Consider the following 24,442-nt stretch of genomic DNA (forward strand, 5'->3'; position numbering starts at 1 on the left):
GGTACAAAATACCCAGGCAGGTGCTTAGTTTTGGTGGGGCTGATGGTAAGGCCCCACCTCTTAGTGGCACGCTCCAGTCTCAGCAGCAGCATCTCCAACTCCTCCTCTGAATGAGCAGCTATTACCAAATCATCGGCATACATAACGTGGTTGACCAATAGGGAGCCATCCCTTGATCGCATCGATCAGCCTCCCATTATATGAAATGGAAAATGGAAATTCCCCCGGTACAGCTATTGAAGGCTTCACGAACTACATGGTCAAAATAGATGTTAAATAATGTCGGAGTCAGAGGACATCCCTGTCGCACCCCAAGGTGTACAGGGAATGGCTCTGACTCCCGGCCACGTAGTTTTGCCCGGGCCCGCTCACCATCATGAAGGTCTTTAATGATCACACTGAGTGAGATGCCCCTGTAGTTGTTACAGTCTGTGCGGTCCCCCTTCTGAAAGAGGGGGACCACCAGGTCATCCTTCCAATCCTGCGGAACCCGTCCAGTGGTCCAGGCTGTTGTTTGATGTCATATAGGGCAGTCTGTGCACAAACGCCACCCTCCCTCAGCATTTCGCTTGGGAGATCATCTCTGCCCGGTGCCTTTCCTGGTCTCAGATTACGGATCGACCTTCAGTACTTTTTCAACTGATGGCACCTCAGCCAGCCACTCACAGGGGGTGACCTCTTCCAATATTTGAGGCACCGCAGCCTCAGCAGGGTTATCCCCACTTTGTGCCATGATGTTTTCCTGGCTGAGGGATTTCCCCAGGACCTCACAAAAATGCTCAGCAAATCTGCAAACCTGTTCCTGGGGGTCGGAGATTGGATCACCGTTTTTTCCCATAATGATGGTAATAGGTGTGGCGCTGCAGGTTACTTTTTTGATGGAGTTAAATAGTGATTTGTGATCGCGGGCCACTGAGGCAGACTCCATCTCCTCAGCAACCCACGACCACCACCCATCCTTGCAGCACCTTACGGCTCTCCGAACCTCCAAGCGAAGGCTGCGGTAAGCCTCCTCATTCTCTGACGTGGGATGCTGTAGGCGATGAGAGTGGGCCTGTCGCTTTTTCTCAACTATCCTGAACACCCCCTCTGTCAGCCAGGGTCTCTGGGGAGGTCTGGACCGCGTACCCAAAGCAGCCATTGCAGCTGCATGAGTCACAGTCCTAAACCTCGTCCATACACCCACACACACACCCATACACCTACCCCACTCACCCATACACATGCTCACCCATACACCTACATACTTATCCATACACATGCTCACCCATACACCTACACACTCACCCATACACCTACACTCACCCATACACCAACACACTCACCCATACACCTACCCCACTCACCCATACACATGCTCACCCATACACCTACACACTCACCCATACACATGCTCACCCATACACCTACACACTCACCCATACACATGCTCACCCATACACCTACACACTCACCCATACACCAACACACTCACCCATACACCTACCCCACTCACCCATACACATGCTCACCCATACACCTACACACTCACCCATACACATGCTCACCCATACACACTCACCCATACACCTACACACTCACCCATACACCAACACACTCACCCATACACCTACCCCACTCACCCATACACATGCTCACCCATACACCTACACACTCACCCATACACATGCTCACCCATACACCTACACACTCACCCATACACCTACACACTCACCCATACACCAACACACTCACCCATACACCTACCCCACTCACCCATACACATGCTCACCCATACACCTACACACTCACCCATACACATGCTCACCCATACACCTACACACTCACCCATACACCTACACACTCACCCATACACCAACACACTCACCCATACACCAACACACTCACCCATACACATGCTCACCCATACACCTACACACTCACCCATACACATGTTCACCCATACACCTACACACTCACCCATACACACACTCACCCATACACCAACACACTCACCCATACACCAACACACTCACCCATACACCAACACACTCACCCATACACCAACACACTTACCCATACACACACTCACCCATACACAGCGTGGGAGACGTGACACACCAGCTAATTCGTGACACGTTTATGACTCGCGTGTTCCCCCCCACAGTGCGACACACGCACGGGAGCGACGCGCTCGCCTCTCCCCACGGAGCTCCACACGTGGCGGGACGAGACAGGGACGAGACGGGGACAAGCGAACGATAGACACACAGCATAAATAACGACGCGCGGCATCCTAACGAACATTCTCTTTGTTATATGAACACAATAAGTTGCTGTACAGTGTCAGCTACGCCGAGTGCAAATTTGACACGCCGCACGGCACAGCGGAACGGCTTCTCATGCAACCACGATGATCATCGTCGTCAACCACGATCATCGTCAACCACGATCATGGTCAACCATGATTGTCAACCACGATCATCGTCGACCATGATCATGGTCAACCATGATTGTCAACCACGATCATCGTCGACCACGATCATCGTCAACCATGATTGTCAACCACGATCATGGTCAACCACGATCATCGTCGACCATGATCATGGTCAACCACGATTGTCAACCACGATCATCGTCAACCACGATCATGGTCAACCATGATTGTCAACCACGATGATCGTCGACCATGATCATGGTCAACCATGATTGTCAACCACGATCATCGTCAACCACGATCATGGTCAACCATGATTGTCAACCACGATCATCGTCGACCATGATCATGGTCAACCATGATTGTCAACCACGATCATCGTCAACCACGATCATCGTCAACCATGATTGTCAACCACGATCATGGTCAACCACGATCATCGTCGACCATGATCATGGTCAACCACGATTGTCAACCACGATCATCGTCAACCACGATCATGGTCAACCATGATTGTCAACCACGATCATCGTCGACCATGATCATGGTCAACCATGATTGTCAACCACGATCATCGTCAACCACGATCATCGTCAACCACGATTGTCAACCACGATCATGGTCAACCACGATCATCGTCGTCAACCACGATCATGGTCAACCACGATCATCGTCAACCACGATCATCGTCAACCACGATCATCGTCAACCACGATCATCGTCGTCAACCACGATCATCGTCATCAACCACGATCATGGTCAACCACGATCATCGTCGTCAACCACAATCATCATCGTCAACCACGATCATCGTCGTCAACCACAATCATCATCGTCAACCACAATCATCATCGTCAACCACGATCATCGTCGTCAACCACAATCATCATCGTCAACCACGATCATCGTCAACCACGATCATCGTCGTCAACCACAATCATCATCGTCAACCACGATCATCGTCGTCAACCACGATCATCGTCGTCAACCACGATCATCGTCGTCAACCACAATCATCATCGTCAACCACGATCATCGTCGTCAACCACAATCATCATCGTCAACCACGATCATCGTCAACCACAATCATCGTCAACCACGATCATCGTCAACCACAATCATCATCGTCAACCACAATCATCATCGTCAACCACAATCATCGTCGTCAACCACGATCATCGTCAACCACAATCATCATCGTCAACCACAATCATCATCGTCAACCACAATCATCGTCGTCAACCACAATCATCATCGTCAACCACAATCATCGTCGTCAACCACGATCATCGTCAACCACAATCATCGTCGTCAACCACGATCATCGTCAACCACAATCATCGTCGTCAACCACGATCATCGTCAACCACAATCATCGTCGTCAACCACGATCATCGTCGTCAACCACAATCATCATCGTCAACCACGATCATTGTCAACCACGATCATCGTCGTCAACCACGATCATCGTCAACCACAATCATCGTCGTAAACCACGATCATCGTCAACCACAATCATCGTCGTCAACCACGATCATCGTCGTCAACCACGATCATCGTCGTCAACCACAATCATCATCGTCAACCACGATCATCGTCAACCACAATCATCGTCGTCAACCACGATCATCGTCAACCACAATCATCGTCGTCAACCACAATCATCGTCGTCACCCACGATCATCGTCAACCACGATCATCGTCGTCAACCACGATCATCGTCAACCACAATCATCGTCGTCAACCACGATCGTCAACCACGATCATCGTCGTCAACCACAATCATCGTCGTCAACCACGATCATCGTCGTCAACCACAATCATCGTCGTCAACCACGATCATCGTCAACCACAATCATCGTCGTCAACCACGATCATCGTCAACCACAATCATCGTCGTCAACCACGATCATCATCAACCACAATCATCGTCGTCAACCACAATCATCATCGTCACCCACAATCATCGTCAACCACGATCATCGTCGTCAACCACAATCATCGTCGTCAACCACGATCATCGTCAACCACAATCATCGTCAACCACGATCATCGTCGTCAACCACGATCATCGTCGTCAACCACGATCATCGTCGTCAACCACGATCATCGTCAACCACGATCATCGTCAACCACGATCATCGTCAACCACGATCATCGTCAACCACGATCATCATCGTCAACCACAATCATCATCGTCAACCACAATCATCGTCAACCACGATCATCGTCAACCACAATCATCATCGTCAACCACGATCATCGTCGTCAACCACAATCATCGTCAACCACGATCATCGTCGTCAACCACAATCATCATCGTCAACCACAATCATCATCGTCAACCACGATCATCGTCAACCACGATCATCGTCGTCAACCACGATCATCGTCGTCAACCACAATCATCATCGTCAACCACGATCATCGTCGTCAACCACAATCATCATCGTCAACCACGATCATCGTCAACCACGATCATCGTCGTCAACCACGATCATCATCGTCAACCACAATCATCATCGTCAACCACGATCATCGTCGTCAACCACAATCATCATCGTCAACCACAATCATCGTCAACCACGATCATCGTCGTCAACCACGATCATCGTCGTCAACCACGATCATCGTCGTCAACCACAATCATCATCGTCAACCACGATCATCGTCGTCAACCACGATCATCGTCAACCACGATCATCGTCGTCAACCACAATCATCGTCAACCACGATCATCGTCAACCACGATCAGCGTCAACCACGATCATCGTCGTCAACCACGATCATCGTCGTCAACCACAATCATCATCGTCAACCACAATCATCATCGTCAACCACGATCATCGTCAACCACAATCATCATCGTCAACCACGATCATCGTCGTCAACCACAATCATCGTCGTCAACCACGATCATCATCGTCAACCACGATCATCGTCGTCAACCACGATCATCGTCGTCAACCACAATCATCATCGTCAACCACAATCATCATCGTCAACCACGATCATCGTCAACCACAATCATCATAGTCAACCACGATCATCGTCAACCACGATCATCGTCGTCAACCACAATCATCATCAACCACAATCATCATCGTCAAACACGATCATCGTCAACCACGATCATCGTCGTCAACCACGATCATCGTCAACCACGATCATCGTCGTCAACCACGATCATCGTCAACCACGATCATCGTCGTCAACCACAATCATTGTCAACCACGATCATCGTCAACCACGATCAGCGTCAACCACGATCATCGTCGTCAACCACGATCATCGTCGTCAACCACAATCATCATCGTCAACCACAATCATCATCGTCAACCACGATCATCGTCAACCACAATCATCATCGTCAACCACGATCATCGTCAACCACGATCATCGTCGTCAACCACGATCATCATCGTCAACCACGATCATCGTCGTCAACCACAATCATCGTCGTCAACCACGATCATCATCGTCAACCACGATCATCGTCGTCAACCACGATCATCGTCGTCAACCACAATCATCGTCGTCAACCACAATCATCATCGTCAACCACGATCATCGTCAACCACAATCATCATAGTCAACCACGATCATCGTCAACCACGATCATCGTCGTCAACCACAATCATCATCAACCACAATCATCATCGTCAAACATGATCATCGTCAACCACGATCATCGTCGTCAACCACGATCATCGTCAACCACGATCATCGTCGTCAACCACGATCATCGTCAACCACGATCATCGTCGTCAACCACAATCATCATCGTCAACCACAATCATCATCGTCAACCACGATCATCGTCGTCAACCACAATCATCATCGTCAACCACGATCATCGTCAACCACGATCAGCGTCAACCACGATCAGCGTCAACCACGATCACCATCGTCGTGAACCACGATCGTCGTCCACGATGGGAGCCGTCAATCACGACCGGCACCACGAGTCAGCAGCGGAGGCTGCTGGCTGCGCACATGGCCTGTAAAGCCAAGCACTGTGGAGGCAGCGAGGGTCGGCGGGTCGCACGAATGTTGTGAAACTCCCTTCCCGTGGGAGTCGAGGAGGAAGCCGTGTCCCTGGGTCACCGGAAATGCGGTACGACAAAACGTGAAATAATTTCCCTCTCAGCCGTATGCACGGAATCGAGTGTTGCCCCCTCGCACGCGTGGGTCTTTCTCTGGGGTGCTCCCAGTTTCCTCCCACATGTAAACAGTCATTAATTGGCCGATGACACCTCAATATACAGAGGGCAACATTAGCTTGGCTCATCGCCTGGCTGCTTGCCTTCACGCAAGGCTGGGGTTCTCTCCGACAACAAATATTGTGCGTCGGGTGCGTGACAAGTTGACGCGACTATTATTACTACGAACCACAATCATCGGCCACCACTCTGTCGACCTTGACTCCAATCTTCACGTATCACGTGGGCTCAACTCTTGAGCCCACGAGCTGCTCCAAGCCACCGCTAGAGGCAACTCCAGAGGCTACTTTGTGGACTCTTCCACGTCGACCAGACTGTCGGAAGAGGTAGCCGTGCCCACGCATTGCCCCTCCACACGCCAGCTGCCAATCAACCATTTATACTGCTGGCTGGACAGGGTGGGTGGCGGTCGGGGGGGGATTTCAAAAACTTGCTCCATTCGTTTTTTAACTGCCATGCCGGGCAACCTCTGGATTGCATGCAGGTCCAAGCGCGCCGCTCACCGTAGCGCCGCGCTAGCGGCACGCGCTGTACCGCGTCACCGGGGACACGCCTCTCGAGTCCTCGATTGCAACAAACAGCGACGGGGCAAACGCGTGGGATGATTGCACCTCCGAAGAGCACGGTTGGCTACGTACCGGTGCGAAAAACAGTTCAACATACGTAGCAGCATGTAGGGTCACCACCTCTATCCACTGCAGAACTAAACCCAGGCAGATTTATCCACGAGCATCTATTATCAAAACTGTGCAGCGGTCCTCTGTGATGAGGTTCGGCACAAGACCGGTAGCAGATCTCGATACCAATCAAATCCTGCCACCCCAACACAAAATGCAAGTTCTCCGGTCTGTACCGGGTCAAACGTGGACAGGCGGCAACCCTAAGCACGTGACAAGACACGGAAGCAAGCTGGACACGTGGCGAGATGAAGCACGGGACACACCGGGAGGCGAGGGAACACAGGACGGTGACACGGGCACTGCGCCCGCATGCCCGAGCGCTTGCATAGTCGTGTAAAGCGGCAGCAGCAGTACCTCTCCTCCTCCTCCTCGTATCCCCGCGACGTCGCGAGAATAATAAATTAAGAGTCCAGCGCAGCGCCAAGTCTGGTAGGGTGCATGAGTCCCCCTTGTGTTTGCCTTCGTCTGTGTGCATGTGTGCCTTGGTGCGTGTGTGTGCATGTGTGACTTCACGTGTGTGTGCGTGTGTTTGCCTTCGTGTGTGTGCATGTGTGACTTCACGTGTGTGTGCATGTGTTTGCCTTTGTGCGTGTGTGCCTTCACGTGTGTGCCTTCGTGAGCGTGTGTGCCTTCGTGAGTGTGTGACTTCATGTGTGTGAGCGCGCGTGCCTTCGCGTGTGTGAGCGTACGCATACACGAGCGTGCGTCTCAGCGGGCGGGGCAGGGCTCCGTGTGCAGATGCAGCGTGCCGCGGGCGTGCAGGTGCATGAGGTGCACGGTCTCGGCGGGCATGGCGTGGAAGCCGGGCCGCGGCTTGGCGTCGTCGTAGTAGTGGTGCGCCAGCGAGTCGCCGCGTGCGCCCACGCCGAAGGGCCAGAAGCCGTAGGCGTGCACCTCGCGGCACAGCTCCAGTGCCGCACTCGCCACCATGAGGCCGCTGGAGAGGCGGCGCGCGCGGACCCCGCGGGCGCGCCAGAAGGCGCCCACGCTCGCCAGGTACGCCGGGTGGAAGAAGAGCACGGGCCGCGGCAGGCCCAGGTCCTCCATCTGGTGGGGGGGGGGGGGGGGAGCGGGGGCGGAGAGGACGCGGCGTGTTACCCACCCCGCGGACGCACGCGACGGAGATGCCGAGGGGGGGTGGCGATGGGGTGAGGGGGTGGGAGGGGGTGGTGGTGGTGGTGCGTTGGCGGCGCACCGTGTAGCGCACGCGCAGCGCGAGCTCGGTGTTGCGCCCCACGTAGAACGCGGGCAGCACGAGCGACGCGTTCCCGTACACCTCCAGCGCCTCCGCAAACGGCCGCCGCCTCCTCTCCAGACGCTCAAACCTACGCGCTCACCACCCGCACCGTTCGCTCACCACCCGCCCCACTCGCTCACCACTCATACCGTTCGCTCACCACCCGCTCCACTCGCTCACCACCCACCCCACTCGCTCACCACCCGTACCGGTGACTCACCACCCGCCCCGCTCGCTCACCACCCGCCCCGCTCGCTCACCACCCATACCGGTGGCTCACCACCCGCACCGCTCGCTCACCACCCGCACCGCTCGCTCACCACCTGCACCGCTCGCTCACCACCCGCTCACCTGTCGCTGATGATGCTGGGGTTGATTGTGACCAGGTCGGTTCTGGAGCCCACGTCTTGAGTGAACTCCTCCTGCAGGGGCGGCAGGTTGCACCTGCGGGCACAAGCAGAGCTCACACAGGGACCCCCCCCCCCCCTCCTCACCTCACTCCTCCTCACCCCACTCTCTCACCAGAATCTCCTTCTACTCCTCACCCCCCTCCTCACCTCACTCCTCATCACCCCACTCTCAGATTTTCTAATGAGAATTGTTCATGTCCCTGTTTAGAAACTGGTGTCATCAGGAAACATTTAAAACAAAAAAAGTAATTCTTATACGGCCACATGGTGTAAAGTGCGGTCTCCAACTCTCATTATCCACTCTGTCTTTCTTTTGGCCTCTATGTACGTGCAAGGCCCTTTTCCCGAAACGTTGTTTGTTGTGTGTTTTCCCGCTGATGGCTGCACACGATACGAGGAAGCCACTTGGAGCTGTGCGCTTTTAAATCATCGAGATTGACAAACGCATTTCTCTAGAACTGCTTTTGTCTTTCGTTTGTTGTCCTTCCCCCGCACCTCCGATTAGCACGGTTGACTACGTACGGTGCGAAAGGGGGGTTCAACGTGCGTACGTTGTTATGACGAGCGGGGCAGTGTTTTGGTTGAACCTCTAAACCATCTCTCTTCACTGGCCGTGCGAGGCCATCGTCACCCTCACATGATCGTGCCGGCCGACGCGCGAGGCGTGTGCTCGTGACTGGACCGTAAGCGGAGAGGGGACACCGCACTAAACAATTTTTTTATTTCACCAGGTAAGGCCCAATGAGCTATGTAGCTCTTTTTCAGAAGCGATCCAGCCACAAATGATAGCTCAACGAAGTGGCTTATCATCACGTGGACATTTATAGCAGCCAAATACTCTTAAGGCGTGATGTTGATTCCAAATGTGGGGGGGAAAACCGGACGACCCGGAGAAAAATCCACGCGTCCACGGGGACAAAACACACGCAAACTCCAAATATACAGCAGCAGGCGTCAGGGTAGGGATGGAACCCATGACCTCCTGTATAACCGGGCGAGGTAGTTAACATCTCCTAGCCACTGTGATGATGATGAGAGAGACGCAAACTCTAAATATACAGCAGGCGTCAGGGTCAGGATTGAACCCACGGCCTCCTGTATACCAGGCGAGAGAGTTAACATCTCCGAGCCGTGATGATAATGAGAGAGGCAGACACGCAAACTCCAAATATACACCAGGCATCAGGGTCAGGATCGAACCCACGACCTCCTGTATACCAGGCGAGGGAGTTAAAATCTCCTAACCACCGTGATGATGATGAGAAAGACGCAAATTCCAAATATACAGCAGGCGTCAGGGTCAGGATCAAACTCACGACCTTCTGCATACCAGGCGAGGTAGTTAACATCTCCTAGCCACCTTGATGATGATGATGAGAGAGACGCAAATTACAAATATACAGCAGCAGGCGTCAGGGTCAGGATGGAACTCACAACTTCCTGTAGACCAGGCGAGGGAATTAACATCTCCTAGCCACCGCGATGATGATGAGAGAGAGACGCAAACTCCAAATATACAGCAGCAGGCGTCAGGGTCAAGATCGAACTCATGTCCTCCTGCATACCAGGCGAGGGAGTTAACATCTCCTAGCCACCACGGAGCCCCACACGAGTGGCACATCGCTGTACCATGAGTGGCGTGGGCGAGTTACCGGAACACGAAGTCAGCGCTGTCGATGTGGTGCCCGCAGCCGCTGCCCGTGAGGATGCCGCCGTTCCCCACCACAGAGCACGTGCGGAACTGCTGCTTGCCGTACGGCATCTCCTGCACAGCGCCAGCGTCATGGCAAGGTCATTGTTAGACGCGCAGCCGTGCGTGCGTGCGCACGTTCGCGTGATGTTAGTTAACCAAATTTAATTTCCATCTGGTCCTGATACAGTGTGAGGCTGATCGATGCCCAGGTGCAGTCAAGGGTTAGCTTCCCATTGGTCAAGCAAGTTATTTATGCTGATGATCTGGTAATTTCTGCTGCTGGGCAGTCGCCCTACAACAACAGCGGAGGGCAAGAGGAGCGACGCTCACAACGACGAGCGGAGCGCCGGGCGGCTAAATTCAGCAAGTTGGCACAGTCGGGGGGCGCAGCTGGTGGTGCGTCTGCCAGTTGGCGCGCTGCCTGGCGCTCACCGGAGGCAGCATGTTGAACAGCTCCTGGCCGACCTGCAGCGTCCGCTTCTCCTCGCCCTCATAGCGCAGACGGCTCCCCAGCGCCACATTCCGCTGAGATGCCACCAGCAGCCCCGGCGCATTGCAGCACCGCGACAGCTGCAGCCTGCGGTGGCGCCGCGGCGCGGGGGACATCGCGGGGAAGAGACGGGGGCAGACACGGGGAGTTGCACTGGAGCCGCACGGGGCAGAAGCAGAGGTCGCAACCGGGTACACGATACCCATACCCTACCCGATACCCGGCTACCCGTACCCAGCCGTACCCGTACCCAGCCGGGTACGGGTACGGGTACCCGTACGGGTAGGCCGTGAGTCACTGGTGAGTAACCGTTTGTCACTCATTTCCCAACGTCTTGTCTCTTCTCACAATTCAAGATCCTAGAATCAACCCACCCACGCCTGCAACATGGTTTCATCCCAGAGGTCGCAATCGGGTACTCGTACCCGCACCCTACCCGATACCCGGCCGGGTACGGGTAGCCGGGTATCGGGTAGGGTACGGGTACCCGTTTGCGACCCTGGTGCGGCCGGGTACGGGTAAGGAATCAAAACCCGTTTGCGACCTCTGGGCAGAAGACACGAGAAGACACGGGGAGGCGGCATGGGGAGACAGGGGGATGCGAGGGGCACAGGGCTACAACACGAGACGGTTTTTCACCCTCGCGGCTCTGCACGGTGGATGCCGCAGGCGAACAGCGCCTGTTATACGAGCAGCAGGCTTTATGTGTGCCAGTGCCACTTCCTGAGCTCACGTTACACGGCATGTCTGAGAACTTATTTCAGGTCGAGTCAACCTACGGAAGGCACAGGCTCAATTCAGATATCCGTGAATGGTTTCGGCTGTCATCGGAAGTTTAACTTGGGTCGTCAGGTTCGTAGCGCAGGGCGCGCGCGCACACAGACACACGCGCGGACACACCCACAGGCTAGTGTACACAGACGCGTGCACGCACCTGAGCAGGTCGGACTCGGAGCGGTTGTGTTCCCAGTCGCACACCTGGAGGCGCCGCCAGCGATCAAAGACATCGGACTCACGAAACCTGGACACAACACACCAACCCCGTGACCAACACCATCACCAACACCACTACCATTATCACCACCAACAACAACACTATCACCCCAACACCACCATCACTACCATCACTCCCACACCACCATCACTATCACCACCATCAATCACCAGCATCACTATCATTACTCCCACACCACCATCAACCACCACTATCTACACCATCACCACTATCACCACTATCACCACTATCACCACCTTCTCTAGCACCATCAACACTATCACCACCATCACTACCATCAACAACATTTCACCATCATCCCCACCACAACACAATAACCATACCACCATCATCACCATCACCACCAAACCATGACCACCACCAAACCATCACCACCAACAGATCACCGCCACCACTACTGCATCACCATCATGACCACCACATCGCCACATCACCATCACAACCAGTACTCAACACAGTCACGGCCATGATCACTTTCATCTCTCTGGTGCCTACAGTCTCACTGCCTCCACAGCAATCACACCCGTTCCATCACGCTAGCGAGTGGCGCTATTGAGTGGCGCTGATGTGTAGCGCTGGTGACTGGTGCTTGTATGTTGATGTATGTATATATGTACGTTGAACTGTGCTAATCGGAGGTGCGAGGGAAGGACAACAAGGTGATTGTATGAGTGGCACTGGCGAGTTGCTCTGGTTGGATGACACTAGTAAGTGGCGCTGGTGAATGGCGCTGGTGATACTGGTGAGTAGCGCTGGTATGAGTGGCACTGGTGAATGGCACTGGTGATATTGCATTGGTGATACTGGTGAGTAGCGCTGGTGTGAGTGGCATTGGTCAGTGTCGCTGGTGATATTGCATTGGTGATACTGGTGAGTAGCGCTGGTATGAGTGGCATTGGTCAGTGTCGCTGGTGATATTGCACTGGTGATACTGGTGAGTAGCGCTGGTATGAGTGGCATTGGTCAGTGTCGCTGGTGATATTGCACTGGTGATACTGGTGAGTAGCGCTGGTGTGAGTGGCATTGGTCAGTGTCGCTGGTGATATTGCATTGGTGATACTGGTGAGTAGCGCTGGTGTGAGTGGCATTGGTCAGTGTCGCTGGTGATATTGCATTGGTGATACTGGTGAGTAGCGCTGGTGTGAGTGGCATTGGTCAGTGTCGCTGGTGATATTGCATTGGTGATACTGGTGAGTAGCGCTGGTGTGAGTGGCATTGGTCAGTGTCGCTGGTGATATTGCATTGGTGATACTGGTGAGTAGCGCTGGTGTGAGTGGCATTGGTCAGTGTCGCTGGTGATATTGCATTGGTGATACTGGTGAGTAGCGCTGGTGTGAGTGGCATTGGTCAGTGTCGCTGGTGATATTGCATTGGTGATACTGGTGAGTAGCGCTGGTGTGAGTGGCATTGGTCAGTGTCGCTGGTGATATTGCACTGGTGATACTGGTGAGTAGCGCTGGTGTGAGTGGCATTGGTCAGTGTCGCTGGTGATATTGCATTGGTGATACTGGTGAGTAGCGCTGGTGTGAGTGGCATTGGTCAGTGTCGCTGGTGATATTGCACTGGTGATACTGGTGAGTAGCGCTGGTGTGAGTGGCATTGGTCAGTGTCGCTGGTGATATTGCATTGGTGATACTGGTGAGTAGCGCTGGTGTGAGTGGCATTGGTCAGTGTCGCTGGTGATATTGCATTGGTGATACTGGTGAGTAGCGCTGGTGTGAGTGGCATTGGTCAGTGTCGCTGGTGATATTGCATTGGTGATACTGGTGAGTAGCGCTGGTGTGAGTGGCATTGGTCAGTGTCGCTGGTGATATTGCACTGGTGATACTGGTGAGTAGCGCTGGTGTGAGTGGCATTGGTCAGTGTCGCTGGTGATATTGCATTGGTGATACTGGTGAGTAGCGCTGGTGTGAGTGGCATTGGTCAGTGTCGCTGGTGATATTGCATTGGTGATACTGGTGAGTAGCGCTGGTGTGAGTGGCATTGGTCAGTGTCGCTGGTGATATTGCACTGGTGATACTGGTGAGTAGCGCTGGTGTGAGTGGCATTGGTCAGTGTCGCTGGTGATATTGCACTGGTGATACTGGTAAGTGGTTTTGTTGAGAGAGTGAGGGATAGGGGGGAAACTCACATTCCCAGGCGGACGTCGGTCATGTCGGTGCGGAGCTCCCGACACTCGGTGGAGTTGAAGAGCAGAGGGCCGTGGTACGACACAAAATACCTGCACCACACACACAACACCACCACCACCACCACGGGGTCACCACTTCCACCACCACTCGGTGGAGTTCAAGAGCAGAGGCTCGTGGTACAACACAAAATACCTGCACCACACACACAACACCACCACCACCACCACGGGGTCACCACTTCCACCACCACTCGGTGGAGTTCAAGAGCAGAGGCTCGTGGTACAACACAAAATACCTGCACCACACACACAACACCACCACCACCACCACGGGGTCACCACTTCCACCACCACTCGGTGGAGTTCAAGAGCAGAGGCTCGTGGTACAACACAAAATACCTGCACCACACACACAACACCACCACCACCACCACCACGGGGTCACCACTTCCACCACCACTCGGTGGAGTTCAAGAGCAGAGGCTCGTGGTACAACACAAAATACCTGCATCACACACACACATCAATAACAACCCCCGTTCACCACTAAGTGGTGTTGACGTCACCATGGCGCTTCGTACCAGGCTGGATGCACTTTTGAGGCCACATGAAGTGTCGAAGGCTCGATGCTGGCAAGAGGTCACGTGACAGACTCAGGTGTCAGGGCTGACTGAGATGACTGATAGATGCACCACCTGCGCATGTGGATCAGGTTGATTCCACATGGCGTTAGGCAGCTGATGAAGATACAATGGTGCTGTTCGACTGATTCGGAGATCTCCGCTGACAAACCGGAGGGTCGGTCATGAGCACACTGTTCAGGTATGGAAACTTGTCCACCACTGCGCCATCACTCATGGGGGAGTGGGAAGGAGGGCAGTATTTGATGACGTAAAGCACCCAGGCAGGTCCTTTGTTTTTGTGGGGCTGAGGGTAAGGCCACGGTTAGGCAATAGCTGCTCCAACTCCTTAAGAGTGAGCAGTTATTACCAGTTCATCAGAATACATAATATGGTTGACCAGGGAGCCATCCCTTGACCACACACAGGCATCGATCAGCCTCCCATTGTATCTGTTACAATGGGAGGCTTCTCGGACTATGTGGTCAAAAAATCTGTTAAATAGTGTAGGGTTCAGAGGACATCCTTATCACGTCCCAAGGTGAATACAAAATGGCTTCGTCTCCCAGCCACGCAGCTTTACCTGGGCCTGCCCATCATCATGAACGTCCTAAAGGATTGTGAGCAGATGGTCAGGGACTTCGAAGGTAATGAAGAATAACCCAAAACCCTGCACATTCATGGCATCATAGGCCTTGACCAGGTCAATAAAGCAGATATGTAGGTGCTGCTGAAATTCCCTCCACCTCTGCTGAAGTAGACGGACAGAGAATATGGCGTTCGTGTATAGGACCGCCCCAGCCTGAAACCACAATGGGACTCGGGTAACCACCACCGACACCACCGCTACAGGGTCTTGCTCATCCTGCATACATGCCGTCACCCCACGACCCATGTACCGGCTGCGTACCCAGCGTGGCCCCGTAGGACCCACGTACCTGCGGAGGGCACGGGGCCCGAAGCTGATCTCCTGCCAGAGCGTGACGAAGGCGAAAGCGCACAGGAACATGAAGAGCAGCGTGCGGTTGCCCAGCACCACGGTGGCCGTGCCGTCCGTGTAGCCCATCGCTGCTTTTGCTGCTGATGCTGCTGTGCAGCTGCACCAGAGGAGCAAAGACGGGGGGAGAGCAGGTGAGGGTGAACACAGGGGAGAGGAGATGGGGAGAACAGGTGAGGGTACACACACACTAGTGAGGGTACACACACACACTGGTGAGGGTACACACACACTGGTGAGGGCATACACACACTGGTGAGGGCACACACACTGGTGAGGGCAAACACACACTGGTGAGGGTACACAAACACTGGTGAGGGTACACACACAGGTGAGAGTACACACACACTGGTGAGGGTACACACACTGGTGAGGGTACACACACACTGGTGAGGGTACACACACGGGTGAGGGTACACAAACACTGGTGAGGGTACACACACACTGGTGAGGGTACACACACTGGTGAGGGTACACACACACTGGTGAGGCTACACACACACTGGTGAGGGCACACACATTGGTGAGGGTACACACACTGGTGAGGGTACACACACACTGGTGAGGGCACACACACAGGTGAGGGTACACACACAGGTGAGGGTACACACACACTGGTGAGGGTACATACACACTGGTGAGGGTACACACATTGGTGAGGGCACACACACTGGTGAGGGTACACACACAGGTGAGGGTACACACATTGGTGAGGGTACACACACACTGGTGAGGGTACACACACACTGGTGAGGGTACACACACACTGGTGAGGGTACACACACACACTGGTGAGGGTACACACACACTGGTGAGGGTACACACACACTGGTGAGGGTACACACACATTGGTGAGGGTACACACACACTGGTGAGGGTACACACATTGGTGAGGATACACACACACACTGGTGAGGGTACACATATTGATGAGGGCACACACACACTGGTGAGGGTACACACACACTGGTGAGGGTACACACACACTGGTGAGGGTACACACACTGGTGAGGGTACACACACAGGTGAGGGTACACACACACTGGTGAGGGTACACACACTGGTGAGGGTACACACACACTGGTGAGGGTACACACACACTGGTGAGGGTACACACACATTGGTGAGGATACACACACACACTGGTGAGGGTACACACACACTGGTGAGGGCACACACACACTGGTGAGGGTACACACACTGGTGAGGGTACACACACATTGGTGAGGGTACACACACTGGTGAGGGTACACACACATTGGTGAGGGTACACACTGGTGAGGGTACACACATTGGTGACGGTACACACACACTGGTGAGGGTACACACACACTGGTGAGGGTACACACATTGGTGAGGGTACACACACATTGGTGAGGGTACACACTGGTGAGGGTACACACATTGGTGAGGGTACACACACACTGGTGAGGGTACACACACACTGGTGATGGTACACACTGGTGAGGGTACACACTGGTGAGGGTACACACATTGGTGAGGGTACACACATACTGGTGAGGGTACACACACGGGTGAGGGTATACACTGGTGAGGGTACACACTGGTGAGGGTACACGCTGGTGAGGGTACACATATTGGTGAGGGTACACACACACTGGTGAGGGTACACACACACTGGTGAGGGTACACACACACTGGTGAGGGTATACACTGGTGAGGGTACACACACACTGGTGAGGGTACACACACACTGGTGAGGGTACACACTGGTGAGGGTACACACTGGTGAGGGTACACACTGGTGAGGGTACACACATTGGTGAGGGTACACAATGGTGAGGGTACACACACGGGTGAGGGTATACACTGGTGAGGGTACACACTGGTGAGGGTACACGCTGGTGAGGGTACACACTGGTGAGGGTACACACATTGGTGAGGGTACACACACACAGGTGAGGGCACACACACATTGGTAAGGGTACACACACACTGGTGAGGGTACACACACACTGGTGAGGGTACACACACACTGGTGAGGGTACACACTGGTGAGGGTACACACTGGTGAGGGTACACACATTGGTGAGGGTACACACACACTGGTGAGGGTACACACTGGTGAGGGTACACACTGGTGAGGGTACACACATTGCATTGGTGAGGGTACACACACACTGGTGCGGGTACACACACGGGTGAGGGTATACACTGGTGAGGGTACACACTGGTGAGGGTACACGCTGGTGAGGGTACACACATTGGTGAGGGTACACACACACTGGTGAGGGTACACACTGGTGAGGGTACACACTGGTGAGGGTACACACTGGTGAGGGTACACACTGGTGAGGGTACACACACACTAGTGAGGGTACACACACACTGGTGAGGGTACACACTGGTGAGGGTACACACTGGTGAGGGTACACACTGGTGAGGGTACACACTGGTGAGGGTACACACACACTAGTGAGGGTACACACACACTGGTGAGGGTACACACTGGTGAGGGTACACACTGGTGAGGGTACACACATTGGTGAGGGTACACACACACTGGTGAGGGTACACACACGGGTGAGGGTATACACTGGTGAGGGTACACACTGGTGAGGGTACACGCTGGTGAGGGTACACACATTGGTGAGGGTACACACACACTGGTGAGGGTACACACTGGTGAGGGTACCCAATGGTGAGGGTACACACACACTGGTGAGGGTACACACACACTGGTGAGGGTACACACTGGTGAGGGTACACACACACTGGTGAGGGTACACACACACTGGTGAGAGTACACACTGGTGAGGGTACACACACACGGGTGAGGGTACACACACACTGGTGAGGGTACACACTGGTGAGGGTACACACACACTGGTGAGGGTACACACACACTGGTGAGAGTACACACACACTTGTGAGGGTACACACACACTGGTGAGGGTACACACACACTGGTGAGGGTACACACACTGGTGAGGGTACACACACACTGGTGAGGGTACACACACACTGGTGAGGGTACACACTGGTGAGGGTACACACACACTGGTGAGGGTACACACACACTGGTGAGAGTACACACTGGTGAGGGTACACACACACGGGTGAGGGTACACACACATTGGTGAGGGTACACACACACTGGTGAGGGTACACACACGGGTGAGAGTACACACTGGTGAGGGCACACACACACGGGTGAGGGTACACACACACTGGTGAGGGTACACACACACGGGTGAGGGCACACACACACTGGTGAGGGTATACACTGGTGAGGGCACACACACTGGTGAGGGTACACACACATTGGTGAGGGTACACACACACTGGTGAGGGTACACACACACGGGTGAGGGTACACACACACTGGTGAGGGTACACACACACTGGTGAGGGTACACACACACGGGTGAGGGTACACACACACTGGTGAGGGTACACACACACTGGTGAGGGTACACACACACGGGTGAGGGTACACACACACTGGTGAGGGTACACACACACTGGTGAGGGTACACACTGGTGAGGGTACACACACACGGGTGAGGGTACACACACACTGGTGAGGGTACACACACACGGGTGAGGGTACACACACACTGGTGAGGGTACACACTGGTGAGGGTACACACTGGTGAGGGTACACACATTGCATTGGTGAGGGTACACACACACTGGTGAGGGTACACACACGGGTGAGGGTATACACTGGTGAGGGTACACACTGGTGAGGGTACACGCTGGTGAGGGTACACACATTGGTGAGGGTACACACACACTGGTGAGGGTACACACTGGTGAGGGTACCCACTGGTGAGGGTACACACACACTGGTGAGAGTACACACTGGTGAGGGTACACACACACGGGTGAGGGTACACACACACTGGTGAGGGTACACACTGGTGAGGGTACACACACACTGGTGAGAGTACACACACACTGGTGAGGGTACACACACACTGGTGAGAGTACACACTTGTGAGGGTACACACACACTGGTGAGGGTACACACACACTGGTGAGAGTACACACTGGTGAGGGTACACACACACTGGTGAGGGTACACACACTGGTGAGGGTACACACACATTGGTAAGGGTACACACACACTGGTGAGGGTACACACACACTGGTGAGAGTACACACTGGTGAGGGTACACACACACGGGTGAGGGTACACACACGGGTGAGGGTATACACTGGTGAGGGTACACACTGGTGAGGGTACACGCTGGTGAGGGTACACATATTGGTGAGGGTACACACACACTGGTGAGGGTACACACACACTGGTGAGGGTACACACACACTGGTGAGGGTATACACTGGTGAGGGTACACACACACTGGTGAGGGTACACACACACTGGTGAGGGTACACACTGGTGAGGGTACACACTGGTGAGGGTACACACTGGTGAGGGTACACACTGGTGAGGGTACACACATTGGTGAGGGTACACAATGGTGAGGGTACACACACGGGTGAGGGTATACACTGGTGAGGGTACACACTGGTGAGGGTACACGCTGGTGAGGGTACACACATTGGTGAGGGTACACACACACTGGTGAGGGCACACACACATTGGTAAGGGTACACACACACTGGTGAGGGTACACACACGGGTGAGGGTACACACAGGTGAGAGTACACACACACTGGTGAGGGTACACACACACTGGTGAGTGTACACACACGGGTGAGGGTACACACACACTGGTGAGGGTACACACACACGGGTGAGGGTACACACACACTGGTGAGGGTACACACACGGGTGAGGGTACACACACACTGGTGAGGGTACACACACTGGTGAGGGTACACACACATTGGTGAGGGTACACACACTGGTGAGGGCACACACGGGTGAGGGTACACACAGGTGAGAGTACACACACACTGGTGAAGGTACACACACACTGGTGAGGGTACACACACACGGGTGAGGGTACACACACACTGGTGAGGGTACACACTGGTGAGGGTACACACACACTGGTGAGGGTACACACACACTAGTGAGGGTACACACACACTGGTGAGGGTACACACTGGTGAGGGTACACACTGGTGAGGGTACACACATTGGTGAGGGTACACACACACTGGTGAGGGTACACACACGGGTGAGGGTATACACTGGTGAGGGTACACACTGGTGAGGGTACACGCTGGTGAGGGTACACACATTGGTGAGGGTACACACACACTGGTGAGGGTACACACTGGTGAGGGTACCCACTGGTGAGGGTACACACACACTGGTGAGGGTACACACACACTGGTGAGGGTACACACTGGTGAGGGTACACACACACTGGTGAGGGTACACACACACTGGTGAGAGTACACACTGGTGAGGGTACACACACACGGGTGAGGGTACACACACACTGGTGAGGGTACACACTGGTGAGGGTACACACACACTGGTGAGGGTACACACACACTGGTGAGAGTACACACACACTGGTGAGAGTACACACACACTTGTGAGGGTACACACACACTGGTGAGGGTACACACACACTGGTGAGGGTACACACACTGGTGAGGGTACACACACACTGGTGAGGGTACACACACACTGGTGAGAGTACACACTGGTGAGGGTACACACACACGGGTGAGGGTACACACACATTGGTGAGGGTACACACACACTGGTGAGGGTACACACACTGGTGAGGGTACACACACACGGGTGAGGGCACACACACACGGGTGAGGGTACACACACACTGGTGAGGGTACACACACACTGGTGAGAGTACACACTGGTGAGGGTACACACACACGGGTGAGGGTACACACACTGGTGAGGGTACACACACACGGGTGAGGGTACACACACACTGGTGAGGGTACACACACGGGTGAGAGTACACACAGGTGAGAGTACACACACACTGGTGAGGGTACACACACTGGTGAGGGCACACACACACGGGTGAGGGTACACACACACTGGTGAGGGTACACACACACGGGTGAGGGCACACACACACTGGTGAGGGTATACACTGGTGAGGGCACACACACTGGTGAGGGTACACACACATTGGTGAGGGTACACACACACTGGTGAGGGTACACACACACGGGTGAGGGCACACACACACTGGTGAGGGTACACACACACGGGTGAGGGCACACACACACTGGTGAGGGCACACACACACTGGTGAGGGTACACACACACGGGTGAGGGCACACACACACTGGTGAGGGCACACACACACTGGTGAGGGCACACACACACTGGTGAGGGTACACACTGGTGAGGGTACACACTGGTGAGGGTACACACTGGTGAGGGTACACACATTGCATTGGTGAGGGTACACACACACTGGTGAGGGTACACACACGGGTGAGGGTATACACTGGTGAGGGTACACACTGGTGAGGGTACACGCTGGTGAGGGTACACACATTGGTGAGGGTACACACACACTGGTGAGGGTACACACTGGTGAGGGTACCCACTGGTGAGGGTACACACACACTGGTGAGGGTACCCACTGGTGAGGGTACACACACACTGGTGAGAGTACACACTGGTGAGGGTACACACACACGGGTGAGGGTACACACACACTGGTGAGGGTACACACTGGTGAGAGTACACACACACTGGTGAGGGTACACACACACTGGTGAGAGTACACACTTGTGAGGGTACACACACACTGGGGAGGGTACACACACACTGGTGAGAGTACACACTGGTGAGGGTACACACACACTGGTGAGGGTACACACACACTGGTGAGGGTACACACACATTGGTAAGGGTACACACACACTGGTGAGGGTACACACACACTGGTGAGAGTACACACTGGTGAGGGTACACACACACGGGTGAGGGTACACACACATTGGTGAGGGTACACACACACTGGTGAGGGTACACACACACTGGTGAGGGTACACACACACGGGTGAGGGTACACACACACTGGTGAGGGTACACACACACGGGTGAGGGCACACACACACGGGTGAGGGTACACACACACTGGTGAGGGTACACACACACTGGTGAGGGCACACACACATTGGTAAGGGTACACACACACTGGTGAGGGTACACACACACTGGTGAGAGTACGCACTGGTGAGGGTACACACACACGGGTGAGGGTACACACACACTGGTGAGGGTACACACACTGGTGAGGATGAACACATAGGTGAGGGTACAAACACACTGGTGAGGGTACACACACACTGGTGAGGGTACACACACACTGGTGAGGGTACACACACACTGGTCAGGGTACAAACACACTGGTGAGGGTACACACAAACTGGTGAGGGTACACACACACTGGTGAGGGTAAACATATTGGTGAGGGTACACACATTGGTGAGGGTGAGTTTAGCTCTCACCTCACTGGAATCGGCTTCACGCGGGTCGCGTTGTGGAGCCGCGACCCCAGGGCCGAGGCTCCATGTGGCCTACGAGCCGCCGCGACTCCTCACCCCACTGCTCACCACTCACCCCACTCCTCACCACTCACCCCACCGCTCACCCCACTCCTCACCACTCACCCCACTCCTCACCACTGTCTCCTTTCCCTGCTGTCCTCCTTCCTCATCATTCACCGCGCCTGGCACTCACCACTGACCGCGGCTGCCTCACGCCGCCGCTCGCCTTACCGCTCACCCACCGCTCACCCTGCTCCAGCGTCTCTCTCTCTCTCCTCACTAAATGTCTCCTCACCAACTGTCACTCTCTCCTCACCAACTCTCTCCTCACCAACTGTCACTATCTCCTCACCAACTGTCACTCTCCTCACCAACTGTCACTCTCTCCTCACCAACTGTCACTCTCCTCACCAACTGTCACTCTCCTCATCAACTGTCACTCTCTCTCCTCACCAACTGTCACTCTCTCTCCTCACCAACTGTCACTCTCTCCTCACCAACTGTCACTCTCTCTCCTCTCCAACTGTCACTCTCTCCTCACCAACTGTCACTCTCTCCTCACCAACTGTCACTCTCTCTCCTCACCAACTGTCACTCTCTCCTCACCAACTGTCACTCTCTCCTCACCAACTGTCACTCTCTCCTCACCAACTGTCACTCTCTCTCCTCACCAACTGTCACTCTCTCCTCACCAACTGTCACTCTCTCTCCTCACCAACTGTCACTCTCTCTCCTCTCCAACTGTCACTCTCTCCTCACCAACTGTCACTCTTTCTCCTCACCAACTGTCACTCTCTCCTCACCAACTGTCACTCTCCTCACCAACTGTCACTCTCCTCACCAACTGTCACTCTCTCCTCACTAAATGTCTCCTCACCAACTGTCACTCTCTCCTCACCAACTCTCTCCTCACCAACTGTCACTATCTCCTCACCAACTGTCACTCTCCTCACCAACTGTCACTCTCTCCTCACCAACTGTCACTCTCTCTCCTCACCAACTGTCACTCTCCTCATCAACTGTCACTCTCTCTCCTCACCGACTGTCACTCTCTCCTCACCAACTGTCACTCTCTCTCCTCTCCAACTGTCACTCTCTCCTC

At 54.2% G+C, this 24,442-nt stretch overlaps 1 protein-coding gene across 1 annotated transcript; it reads right to left on the reverse strand.

Moving 5' to 3' along the window:
- Positions 1–6,107: 6,107 nt before the first annotated feature.
- On the reverse strand, positions 6,108–23,971 carry ST8SIA5 (ST8 alpha-N-acetyl-neuraminide alpha-2,8-sialyltransferase 5). The gene is made up of 9 exons (XM_078880822.1): positions 23,302–23,971; positions 15,854–16,012; positions 14,296–14,385; positions 12,084–12,170; positions 11,092–11,236; positions 10,619–10,731; positions 8,908–9,000; positions 8,515–8,644; positions 6,108–8,366 (listed from the first exon to the last, which is right to left on the reverse strand). Exons 2-9 carry the CDS (start codon positions 15,979–15,981, stop codon positions 8,028–8,030), a joined length of 1,125 nt encoding a protein of 374 aa, XP_078736948.1. The 5' UTR covers positions 15,982–16,012; positions 23,302–23,971; the 3' UTR covers positions 6,108–8,027.
- Positions 23,972–24,442: the final 471 nt, after the last annotated feature.

This window comes from Lampetra fluviatilis, chromosome 59, assembly GCF_964198595.1.
Source record: "Lampetra fluviatilis chromosome 59, kcLamFluv1.1, whole genome shotgun sequence".
Taxonomy (NCBI): Eukaryota; Metazoa; Chordata; class Hyperoartia; order Petromyzontiformes; family Petromyzontidae; genus Lampetra; species Lampetra fluviatilis.

Coding starts and splice junctions, on each gene's coding strand:
- ST8SIA5 (XM_078880822.1), bottom strand. CDS start 15,981: ATGGGCTACACGGACGGCACGGCCACCGTGGTGCTGGGCAACCGCACG. Junction 10,732..11,091: donor TGTTCAACATGCTGCCTCCG/GTGAGCGCCAGG, acceptor GGCGCTGTGCAG/GAGATGCCGTACGGCAAGCA. Junction 8,367..8,514: donor CGCTGCGCGTGCGCTACACG/GTGCGCCGCCAA, acceptor CCCCCCCACCAG/ATGGAGGACCTGGGCCTGCC.